Raw genomic sequence first — 12,627 nt, forward strand, 5'->3', positions numbered from 1 at the left:
GGTCACACACTTTCATTCTATGAGGCTTCCAGAGGAACTGGCTCTAGTTTGGTAAACTATTGCTTCTGAGATGATTTACTTTGGTTTCTTGTTGTGAAAAATATTTCATCTTAATCCATGTTTTGTCTGGGTTGCTATTAACTCCACATGGCCATTGTTTTAAGATTCCTACCTCATGGCACCTTCTCCTCTGTCCTCCTTCTCCTCATGGTCTCCTCCAACCTCAAGCCCAGGAACCCCAAACCCTGCCCAACTATTGACTGTTGGCATCTTTATTTAACCAATAGTTTAAAATCAATGAGTAAGGTCACATTGTAAGTGCAGATTCTCTCATTCCTGAGAACCACCAGGCCTTGGTAGCCAGTACTTATCATTCATTACAATACATATCAGAAGATCAAACCTCAATGGTTTCTCTTCTTCTTTTCTTTCTATTAAAGGTGTCTTGACTCTGTTCTTTCCATAATGAGTTCTGGTGAATTGGGTTGACTTTTTTTTTTCTTATACATTTCTATTAATAAGATAATACAATAAATGGTCTCAATTTTTGACTTTCTTTATTTGTACATTTTCATTAGTCATTCTTTTATTATGGTATGGCCTGTTTCTCTTCTCATTGTCAAATAGTACTCTATTGTGTGATTTTCTTTTCTTTTCTTTTTTATTAGCTGTTTTCTTTATTTACATTGCAAATTTTATCCCCTTTCCTCATTTCCCCTTCAAAACCCTCCTACCACATCTCCCCTTCCCCTGCTCACTAACTCACCCACACCCGTTTCCCTGTCCTGGTATTCCCCTACACTGGGGCATTGAGCCTTCACAAGACCAAGGGCCTTGCCTCTCGCTGCTGTCCCACAAGGCTACATATATATGGCTGGAGCCATGGGTCCCTTCATGTGTACTCTTTGGTTGGTGGTTTAGTCCTTGGGAGCTCTGGGGGTACTGGTTGGTTCATATTGTTGTTCTTCCTATGGGGATGCACACCCCGTCAGCTCTTTCTCTAGCTTCTCCATTGGGGATCCTGTGCTTCGTCCAATGGATGGCTGTGAGCATCCACTTCTGTATTTGTCAGGCACTGGCAGAGCCTCTCAAGAGATAGCTACATCAGGCTCTTGTCAATAAGCACTTGGCGTCCACAATAGTGTCTCAGTGGATGGGATGGATCCCCAGGTAGAACAGTCACTGGAAGGCCTTTCCTTCTGTTTCTGTCCCAAACTTTGTCTCTGTAACTCCTCCCATGGCTATTTTGATCCCCTTTCTAAAAAGGACCGAAGTATCCACACTGTGGTCTTCCTTCTTCTTGAGCTTCATGTGGTCTGTGAATTGTTTCTTGGGTATTCTGAACTTCTGGGCTAATATCCACTTATCAGTGACTGCATACCATGTGTGTTCTTTTGTGATTGGGTTACCTCACTCAGGATGATATTTTCTAGTTCCATCCATTTGTCTAAGAACTTCATGAATTCATCATTTTTAATAGCTGAGTAGTACTCCATTATGTAAATTACCACATTTTCTGTATCCATTTCTCTGTTGAAGGACATCTGGGTTCTTTCCAGCTCCTGACTACTATAAATGAGGCTGCTATGAACATAGTGGAGCATGTGTCCTTATTACATGTTGGAGCATCTTCTGGGTATATATGCCCAGGAGTGGTATAGATGGGTCCTCTGGTCCAAATTTCTGAGAAACCATCAGACTGATTTCCAGAGTGGTTGTACAAGCTTGCAATCCCACCAGCAATGGAGGAGTATTCTTCTTTCTCCACAACCTCACCAGCATCTGCTGTCACCTGACTTTTTTTGTTAATTTTTAATATATTTTTTTAATTTTTAATAATTTTATTACATATTCTCCTCAGTTACATTTCCAATGCTATCCCAAAAGTCCCCCATAGCGTCCCCCACTTCCCTACCCACCCATTCCCATTCTTTTGGACCTGGCATTCCCCTATATTGGGGCATATAAAGTTTGCAAGTCCAATGGGCCTCTCTTTCCAGTGATGGCCGACTAGGCCATCTTTCGATACATATGCAGCTAGAGACAAGAGCTCCGGGGTTCTGGTTAGTTCATATTGTTGTTCCACCCATAGGGTTGCAGATCCCTTTAGCTCCTTGGGTACTTTCTCTAGCTTCTCCATTGGGAGCCCTGTGATACATCCAATAGCTGACTGTGAACATCCACTCCTGTGTTTACTAGGCCCCGGCATCGTCTCACAAGAGACAGCTATATTTGGGTCCTTTCAGCAAAATCTTGCTAGTGTATGCAATGGTGTCAGCGTTTAGAAGCTGATTATGGGATGGATCCCTGGATACGGCAGTCTCTAAATGGTCCATCCTTTCATCACAGCTACGAACTTTGTCTCTGTAACTCCTTCCCTGGGTGTTTTGTTCCCAATTCTAAGAAGGTGCACAGTGTCCACACTTTGGTCTTCATTCTTCTTGAGTTTTATGTGTTTAGTAAATTGTATCTTATATTTTGGGTATCCTAAGTTTTGGGCTAATATCCACTTATCAGTGAATACATATTGTGTGAGTTCTTTTGTGATTGTGTTACCTCACTCAAGATGATGCCCTCCAGGTCCATCCATTTGGCTAGGAGTTTCATAAATTCATTCTTTTTAATAGCTGAGTAGTACTCCATTGTGTAAATGTACCATAATTTCTGTATCCATTCCTCTGTTGAGGGACATCTGGGTTCTTTCCAGCTTCTGGCTATTATAAATAGGGCTGCTGTGAACATAGTGGAGCATGTGTTCTTTTTACCTGTTGGGACATCTTCTGGATATATGCCCAGGAGAGGTATTGCTGGATCCTCCGGTAGTACTATGTCCAATTTTCTGAGGAACCCCCAGACTGATTTCCAGAGTGGTTGTACAAGCTTGCAATCCCACCAACAATGGAGGAGTGTTCCTCTTTCTCCACATCCTCGCCAGCATCTGCTGTCACCTGAATTTTTGATCTTAGCCATTCTGACTGGTGTGAGGTGGACTCTCAGGGTTGTTTTGATTTGCATTTCCCTGATGATTAAGGATGTTGAACATTTTTTCAGGTGCTTCTCTGCCATTCGGTATTCCTCAGGTGAGAATTCTTTGTTCAGTTCTGAGCCCCATTTTTTAATGGGGTTATTTGACTTTCTGGTGTCCACCTTCTTGAGTTCTTTATATATATTGGATATTAGTCCCTTATCTGATTTAGGATAGGTGAAGATCCTTTCCCAATCTGTTGGTGGTTTTTGTGTCTTATTGATGGTGTCTTTAGCCTTGCAGAAGCTTTGTAGTTTCATGAGGTCCCACTTGTCAATTCTCGATCTTACAGCACAAGCCATTACTGTTCTATTCAGGAATTTTTCCCCTGTGCCCATATCTTCAAGGCTTTTCCCCACTTTCTCCTCTATAAGTTTCAGTGCCTCTGGTTTTATGTGAAGTTCCTTGATCCACTTAGACTTGACCTTAGTACAAGGAGATAGGAATGGATCGATTCGCATTCTTCTACATGTTAACAACCAGTTGTGCCAGCACCATTTGTTGAAAATGGTGTCTTTCTTCCACTGGATGTTTTTAGCTCCCTTGTTGAAGATCAAGTGACCGTAGGTGTGTGGGTTCATTTCTGGGTCTTCAATTCTTTTTTTTTTTTTTTTAATTTTTAATATTTTTATTACATATTTTCCTCAATTACATTTCCAATGCTATCCCAAAAGTCCCCCATAGCGCCCCCCCCTTCCCTACCCACCCATTCCCATTCTTTTGGCCCTGGCATTCCCCTATATTGGGGCATATAAAGTTTGCAAGTCCAATGGGCCTCTCTTTCCAATGATGGCCGACTAGGCCATCTTTCGATACATATGCAGCTAGAGACAAGAGCTCCGGGGTTCTGGTTAGTACATCATGTTGTTCCAACAATAGGGCTGCAGATCCCTTTAGCTCCTTGGGTACTTTCTCTAGCTTCTCCATTGGGAGCCCTGTGATACATCCAATAGCTGACTGTGAACATCCACTCCTGTGTTTGCTAGGCCCCGGCATCGTCTCACAAGAGACAGCTATATTTGGTCCTTTCAGCAAAATCTTGCTAGTGTATGCAATGGTGTCAGCGTTTAGAAGCTGATTATGGGATGGATCCCTGGATACGGCAGTCTCTAAATGGTCCATCCTTTCATCACAGCTACGAACTTTGTCTCTGTAACTCCTTCCCTGGGTGTTTTGTTCCCAATTCTAAGAAGGTGCACAGTGTCCACACTTTGGTCTTCATTCTTCTTGAGTTTCATTCGTTTAGCAAATTGTATCTTATATCTTGGGTTTCCTAAGTTTTGGGCTAATATCCACTTTTCAGTGAATACATATTGTGTGAGTTCTTTTGTGATTGTGTTACTTCACTCAAGATGATGCCCTCCAGGTCCATCCATTTGGCTAGGAATTTCATAAATTCATTCTTTTTAATAGCTGAGTAGTACTCCATTGTGTAAATGTACCATAATTTCTGTATCCATTCCTCTGTTGAGGGACATCTGGGTTCTTTCCAGCTTCTGGCTATTATAAATAGGGCTGCTGTGAACATAGTGGAGCATGTGTTCTTTTTACCTGTTGGGACATCTTCTGGATATATGCCCAGGAGAGGTATTGCTGGATCCTCCGGTAGTACTATGTCCAATTTTCTGAGGAACCCCCAGACTGATTTCCAGAGTGGTTGTACAAGCTTGCAATCCCACCAACAATGGAGGAGTGTTCCTCTTTCTCCACATCCTCGCCAGCATCTGCTGTCACCTGAATTTTTGATCTTAGCCATTCTGACTGGTGTGAGGTGGACTCTCAGGGTTGTTTTGATTTGCATTTCCCTGATGATTAAGGATGTTGAACATTTTTTCAGGTGCTTCTCTGCCATTCGGTATTCCTCAGGTGAGAATTCTTTGTTCAGTTCTGAGCCCCATTTTTTAATGGGGTTATTTGACTTTCTGGTGTCCACCTTCTTGAGTTCTTTATATATATTGGATATTAGTCCCTTATCTGATTTAGGATAGGTGAAGATCCTTTCCCAATCTGTTGGTGGTTTTTGTGTCTTATTGATGGTGTCTTTAGCCTTGCAGAAGCTTTGTAGTTTCATGAGGTCCCACTTGTCAATTCTCGATCTTACAGCACAAGCCATTACTGTTCTATTCAGGAATTTTTCCCCTGTGCCCATATCTTCAAGGCTTTTCCCCACTTTCTCCTCTATAAGTTTCAGTGCCTCTGGTTTTATGTGAAGTTCCTTGATCCACTTAGACTTGACCTTAATACAAGGAGATAGGAATGGATCGATTCGAATTCTTCTACATGTTAACAACCAGTTGTGCCAGCACCATTTGTTGAAAATGGTGTCTTTCTTCCACTGGATGTTTTTAGCTCCCTTGTCGAAGATCAAGTGATCGTAGGTGTGTGGGTTCATTTCTGGGTCTTCAATTCTATTCCATTGGTCTATTTGTCTGTCACTATACCAGTACCATGCAGTTTTTATCACAATTGCTCTGTAGTAGAGCTTTAGGTCCGGCATGGTGATTCCACCAGAGGTTCTTTTATCCTTGAGAAGAGTTTTTGCTATCCTAGGTTTTTTGTTATTCCAGATGAATTTGCAGATTGCACTTTCTAATTCATTGAAGAATTGATTTGGAATTTTGATGGGGATTGCATTGAATCTGTAGATTGCTTTTGGCAAGATAGCCATTTTTACAATGTTGATCCTGCCAATCCATGAGCATGGGAGATCTTTCCATCTTCTGAGATCTTCTATAATTTCTTTCTTCAGAGACTTGAAGTTTTTATTATACAGATCTTTCACTTCCTTAGTTAGAGTCACGCCAAGATATTTAATATTATTTGTGACTATTGAGAAGGGTGTTGTTTCCCTAATTTCTTTCTCAGCCTGTTTATTCTTTGTGTAGAGAAAGGCCATTGATTTGTTTGAGTTAATTTTATATCCAGCTACTTACCGAAGCTGTTTATCAGGCTTAGGAGTTCTCTGGTGGAATTTTTAGGGTCACTTATATATACTATCATATCATCTGCAAAAAGTGATATTTTGACTTCATGTTTTCCAATTTGTATCCCTTTGATCTCCTTTTGTTGTCGAATTGCTCTGGCTAGGACTTCAAGTACAATGTTGAATAGGTATGGAGAAAGTGGACAGCCTTGTCTAGTCCCTGATTTTAGAGGGATTGCTTCAAGCTTCTCACCATTTACTTTGATGTTGGCTACTGGTTTGCTGTAGATTGCTTTTATCATGTTTAGGTATGGGCCTTGAATTCCTGATCTTTCCAAGACTTTTATCATGAATGGGTGTTGGATCTTGTCAAATGCTTTTTCCGCATCTAACGAGATGACCATGTGGTTTTTGTCTTTGAGTTTGTTTATATACTGGATTACGTTGATGGATTTCCGTATATTGAACCATCCCTGCATCTCTGGGATGAAACCTACTTGGTCAGGATGGATGATTGTTTTGATGTGTTCTTGGATTTGGTTAGCAAGAACTTTATTGAGGATTTTTCATCAATATTCATAAGGGATATTGGTCTGAAGTTTTCTATCTTTGTTGGGTCTTTTTGTGGTTTAGGTATCAGAGTAATTGTGGCTTCATAGAATGAGTTGGGTAGAGTACCTTCTGTTTCTATTTTGTGGAATAGTTTGTGAAGAACTGGGATTAGATCTTCTTTGAAGGTCTGATAGAACTCTGCACTAAACCCATCTGGTCCTGGGCTTTTTTTAGTTGGGAGACTATTAATGACTGCTTCTATTTCTTTGGGGGATATAGGGCTGTTTAGATCATTAACCTGATCTTGATTCAACTTTGGTACCTGGTATCTGTCTAGGAACTTCTCCATTTCATCCAGGTTCTCCAGTTTTGTTGAGTATAGCCTTTGGTAGAAGGATCTGATGGTGTTTTGGATGTCTTCAGGATCTGTTGTTATGTCTCCTTTTTCATTTCTGATTTTGTTAATTAGGATGCTTTCCCTGTGCCCTCTAGTGAGTCTGGCTAAGGGTTTATCTATCTTGTTGATTTTCTCAAAGAACCAGCTCCTTGATTGGTTGATTCTTTGAATAGTTTTTCTTGTTTCCACTTGGTTGATTTCGCCCCTGAGTTTGATTATTTCCTGCCGTCTATTCCTCTTGGGTGAATTTCCTTCCTTTTGTTCTAGTTCTTTTAGGTATGTTGTCAAGCTGCTAATGTGTGTTCTCTCTAGTTTCCTTTTGGAGGCACTCAGAGCTATGAGTTTTCCTCTTAGAAATGCTTTCATTGCGTCCCATAAGTTTGGGTATGTTGTGGCTTCATTTTCATTGAACTCTAAAAAGTCCTTAATTTCTTTCTTTATTCCTTCCTTGACCAAGGTATCATTGAGAAGAGTATTGTTCAGTTTCCACGTGAAGGTTGGCTTTCTATTATTTATTTTGTTATTGAAGATCAGCCTTAGTCCATGGTGATCTGATAGGATGCATGGGACAATTTCAATATTTTTGTATCTGTTGATGCCTGTTTTGTGACCAATTATGTGGTCAATTTTGGAGAAGGTACCATGAGGTGCTGAGAAGAAGGTATATCCTTTTGTTTTAGGATAGAATGTTCTGTAGATATCTGCCAGATCCATTTGATTCATAATTTCTCTTAGTTTCTCTGTGTCCCTGTTTAGTTTCTGTTTCCATGATCTGTCCATTGGTGAAAGTGGTGTGTTGAAGTCTCCCACTATTATTGTATTAGATGCAATGTGTGCTTTGAGATTTACTAAAGTTTCTTTAATGAATGTGGCTGCCTTTGTATTTGGAGCATAGATATTCAGGATTGATAGTTCCTCTTGGAGGATTTTACCTTTGATGAGTATGAAGTGTCCCTCCCTGTCTTTTTTAATGACTTTGGGTTGGAAGTCAATCTTATCAGATATTAGAATGGCTACTCCAGCTTGTTTCTTCATACCATTTGCTTGGAAAATTGTTTTCCAGCCTTTCATTCTGAGGTAGTGTCTATCTTTTTCTCTGAGATGAGTTTCCTGGAAGCAGCAAAATGTTGGGTCTTGTTTGTGTAGCCAGTTTGTTAGTCTATGTCTTTTTATCGGGGAGTTGAGTCCATTGATATTAAGAGATATTAAGGAAAAGTAATTGTTGTTTCCTGTTATTTTTGTTGTTAAAGTTGGCATTCTGTTCTTGTGGCTGTCTTCTTTTAGGTTTGTTGAGGGATTACCTTCTTGTTGTTTCTAGGGCGTGGTTCCTGTCCTTGTATTGGTTTTTTTCTGTTATTATCCTTTGAAGGGCTGGATTCGTGGAGAGATAATGTGTGAATTTGGTTTTGTTGTGGAATACTTTGGTTTCTCCATCTATGTTAATTGAGAGTTTGGCTGGGTACAGTAGCCTGGGCTGGAATTTGTGTTCTTTTAGTGTCTGTATAACATCCGTCAGGATCTTCTGGCTTTCATAGTCTCTGGTGAAAAATCTGGTGTAATTCTGATAGGCTTGCCTTTATATGTTACTTGGCCTTTTTCTCTTACTGCTTTTAGTATTCTATCTTTATTTAGAGGATTTGTTGTTCTGATTATTATGTGTCGGGAGGTAATTCTTTTCTGGTCCAGTCTATTTGGAGTTCTGTAGGCTTCTTGTATGTTCATGGGCATCTCTTTCTTTAGATTTGGGAAGTTTTCTTCTATAATTTTGTTGAAGATATTTGCTGGTCCTTTGAGTTGAAAATCTTCATTCTCATCCACTCCTATTATCCGTAGGTTTGGTCTTCTCATTGTGTCCTGTATTTCTTGGATGTTTTGAGTTAGGATCTTTTTGCATTTTCCATTTTCCTTGATTGTTGTGCCGATGTTCTCTATGGAATCTTCTGCACCTGAGATTCTCTCTTCCATCTCTTGTATTCTGTTGCTGATGCTCGTATCTATGGTTCCAGATTTCTTTCCTAGGGTTTCTATCTCCAGTGTTGCCTCATTTTGGGTTTTCTTTATTGTGTCTACTTCCCTTTTTAGGTCTAGTATGGTTTTGTTCATTTCCATCATCTGTTTGGATGTGTTTTCCTGTTTTTCATTAAGGACTTCTACCTGTTTGATTATGTTATCGTGTTTTTCTTTAAGGATTTGTAACTCTTTAGCAGTGTTCTCCTGCAATTCTTTAAGGGATTTTTGTGCTTCCTCTTTAGTGTCTTCTGCCTGTTTAGCAGTGTTCCTTTGTATTTCTTTAAGTGTGTTATTAAAGTCCTTCTTGAAGTCCTTTACCATCATGAGGAGATATGCTTTTAGATCCGTGTCTAGCTTTTCCGGTGTGTTGGGGTGCCCTGGACTGGGCAAAGTGGGAGTGCTGGGTTCTGATGATGGTGAGTGGTCTTGGTTTCTGTTAGTAAGATTATTACGTTTACCTTTGGCCATCTGGTAATCTCTGGGGTTAGTTGTTGTCGTTGTCACTGTTTAAAGATTGGAGCAGAAGCTGTGTTCCACTCACCAGCAGTTCAAAATCCTGTGGCGGGGGTCGTGGTTAGCTGGTGGTACCCCGGTGCTGGTCCATCCGGAAGAGGCCTGTGGTCCTACTCAGGCCGGTTTTCTGCTTCCCTAACTAATGCAGTCTCTGGTCCCGCGCGTAATTGGATTGGAGCAGAAGCTGTGTTCCACTCTCCAGAAGTCTTAAGATCCTGTGGCGGGTGTTGTGGGTAGCTGGCGAGTGTCAGCCGACCCTGCGCCCTAGCTACCCTGGTGCTTTTCTGACCAGAAGAGGCTTGTGGCCCTATGTAGGCCGGATTTCTCTCTCCCCAACCAGAGCAGTCTCAGGTCCCGGGTGATTGGACTGGAGCAGAAGCTGTGTTCCACTCACCAGCAGTCTCAAAATCCTGTGGCGGGGGTCGTGGGTAGCTGGCGGGTGTCAGCCGACCCTGCGCTCTAGCTACCCCGGTGCTGATCTGGCCGGATGAGGCCTGTGGCCCTACTCAGGCCGGTTTCTGCTTCCCTAACTAATGCAGTCTCAGGTCCCGTCTCACCTGACTTTTTTATCTTAGCCATTCTGACTGGTGTGCGGTGGAATCTCAGGGTTGTTTTGATTTGCATTTCTCTGATGACTAAGGATGTTGAACATTTCTTTAGGTGCTTCTCAGCCATTTGATATGTCTTGGTTGAGAACTCTCTGTTTAGCTCTATACCCCATTTTCAACCTTATTAAAAAATAGGACTGACTCTTAAGAAGAGACAGCCCTCATTACTTCCTAAAGCAACATGGTAAAGGACAGTTGAAGCAGGAGGCCTACTTACACTCCTTTGAGAACTCTTTGGGACTCACCCATCTTACTGTCTTTATTCATAGCTGTCCACATCCTTTCATCTTTTCTCCCAGTCCATAAAATAAAATAAAATAAAATAAAATGAGTACAAAAGACCACTTGGTACATGCTGTCTCTTCCATTTTATTTGTAGTCAACTAATACACAGAGAACTATTTTAGTGTAGACCAATATTCCACAAGGTTGGGCTTTTCATTAAGATCTAGGAAAATTGCTTTTTTAGGGCGAAAGAAGCTCAGAGTATTCTCTGGGGGCAGCTTCTTCCTGAGAAGGGGCCTGGACCCTTCCAACATTTTAAGTGAACAAAAGTGCTGGACCTTATCTTCTGGCATTAAACCTAATGGAGCTGCAAGAGACCCAGCAATACCAAGCTGCCAGTGAGGTGAGCCGGGAAGGGGTGGGGTAGGGTTTCATTCTTTGGATATGGTTTATGATTATGAAGACAGAGTTGTTGCATTAGAGGAGTTGGAATGTTATACTCCATACATCTGAAAAGCCAGTTAGATCTTTCACTTACAGGAAAATCAAGAAGACAGCTATGAGCAAAGCCAGAAAACTAAAGAGTTTAAGCAAAGTTTCAAAGGAAGATGGGGATTCTTGTACGGTTCGAGTTTTGGTGACTTTCACTGTTCGGTCCCACTGGGTCAAGATGGCATTTCTGGCTCCTTCCCATTTTCCTGGACCAGTCAGGCGGAAATGGTAAGGGGTACATGGGCCAAAGAAGATGCTCAGAGCCAGTCGTGGGTCAGTCAGGAGCATGGCCCGCAGATCCGGTTTTGCGTTGATAGAGGTCAGGAGGTCATCTATGTATGTTATATAATCTGTTTGCAAAGCCTTGCAGTAGCACAAGCCAAACCTTTCCAATAGGAAGAATGGGAAGAGAAGGAACAACAGTCACAATGACAATAATCCTGGAAAACATTAATGTAGTCTTTGTTCAAAGCAAACCCTGACCGACACCAGATTGGGAATGGCTTACTGTGTTTTCCATTATGTACACGGGCATCTACAATGCTCTCTTTCTATTTCTTTTGTTGCTTCTTTGGGACAAGGTGTCAAACTATAGCCCAGGGTGGACTCTCACTCACTGCAATCTTCCTGCTCAGCCTCCCTCCTTTTGAGATTATAGTCATGAGTCACTGTCTTAGTCAGGGTTTCTATTCCTGCACAAACATCATGACCTAGAAGCAAGTTGGGGAGGAAAGGTTTTATTTAGCTTACATCTCCACATTGCTGTTCATCACCAAAGGAAAGCAGGAGTGGAACTCAAGCCTCTGCATCAGCTCCTGCTTCCTGACCTTCCTGCTTGAGTTCCAGTACTGACTGCTACTGTTAGTCCTAAGAATCACTGGGTGGCTTTTGTGATAAGAAGATTATACTTTATCCACTAGTTCTAATGTATCCATTCTACTAATGTAATCCATTCTAATGTAATCCATTATGTTCTAATGTAATCCATTACATAAGAGTCTGATGAGACACAACCATATTCTACTCTGAGGATGAAGGGAAAAAAAACCCATCAGGGCTAGAGAGATGGCTCAGCAGCTAAGAGTTCTTGCTGCTCTTGTAGAGGACCCAAGTTTGGTTCCCAGCACCCACATGGGAGCTCATAACTGCCTATAACTCCCCAGGGAATCTGATGTTCTTTTGTGGGCTCTGAAGGGCTGGAGGGGCAGGCACACACATATACACATACCCCAACCCCCTTTTAAGAGAAGAAACATCTATAATGCTTTTATTATTTTGGACCTTAACTCTTAGACAAAGCTAGAACAACGTTTGGAATTTGAGACTCTATGAATAAGACAAGGACGTTATTAAAATGGAGCATTAAAAAAAAAAAAGAGCCCTCTTCTTTATCCCAGACTCGACAGAGTTCCACTATGTATCCCAGACTGGCCTCAGACTTGCAGCAATCCTCAGACTTGAAGCAGTCTCTCAATTACTGGGATTACAGGCATGAGTCAATAAATTTGGCTAATTTGTTAGTGTGTGTTTACACGGTTTGTGTGTTCATATATATGTGGCTGCATTTGTGTAAGAAGGTGCATATCTACAGGTGTGCACATGTGTGCAGAGGCAAGAGGACAACCTGAGGCATTGTTTCTTATCCTCCCTCCTCTTTTCAAAACAGAGTCTTTCGTTGTCCTGGTAATTGCCAAGTAGATTAGGCTGGCCAGCCAGTGAGCCCTAGGAGTCTGCTTTCTCAGGCCTGGGGTTACAAGCCTGTACCAGCACAGATGGCTTTCTGGGGACTCAACTCAGATCTTCATGGTGGAAATCAAGCACTTTAAAAACGGAGTTATTCCCCTAGCTCTTGCTTTGGAATGCTTTCCTCTTTAAAAAAAAT

The 12,627-nt window shown here is 41.5% G+C and overlaps 1 protein-coding gene and 1 long non-coding RNA gene across 3 annotated transcripts in view; one reads left to right on the plus strand and one right to left on the minus strand.

The window, feature by feature from the left end:
* Positions 1-12,627, plus strand: part of LOC147006183 (uncharacterized) — an 82,982-nt gene that overhangs the window by 52,075 nt on the left and 18,280 nt on the right. The gene's annotated exons all lie outside the window — the stretch shown is intronic.
* The window catches only part of Fmo1 (flavin containing dimethylaniline monoxygenase 1), a 33,310-nt gene continuing 31,060 nt past the window's right edge, over positions 10,378-12,627 (minus strand). For both annotated transcript variants that reach the window (XM_021157252.3, XM_029476887.2), the window contains exon 9: positions 10,378-11,130. In XM_021157252.3, coding sequence (XP_021012911.1) covers positions 10,788-11,130 — 343 coding nt within the window. In that variant the 3' untranslated portion in view covers positions 10,378-10,787. The remainder of the gene's footprint in view (positions 11,131-12,627) is intronic.

This window comes from Mus caroli, unplaced genomic scaffold (genome assembly GCF_978045245.1).
Source record: "Mus caroli unplaced genomic scaffold, Mus_caroli_1 scaffold_1, whole genome shotgun sequence".
Lineage (NCBI taxonomy): Eukaryota > Metazoa > Chordata > Mammalia > Rodentia > Muridae > Mus > Mus caroli.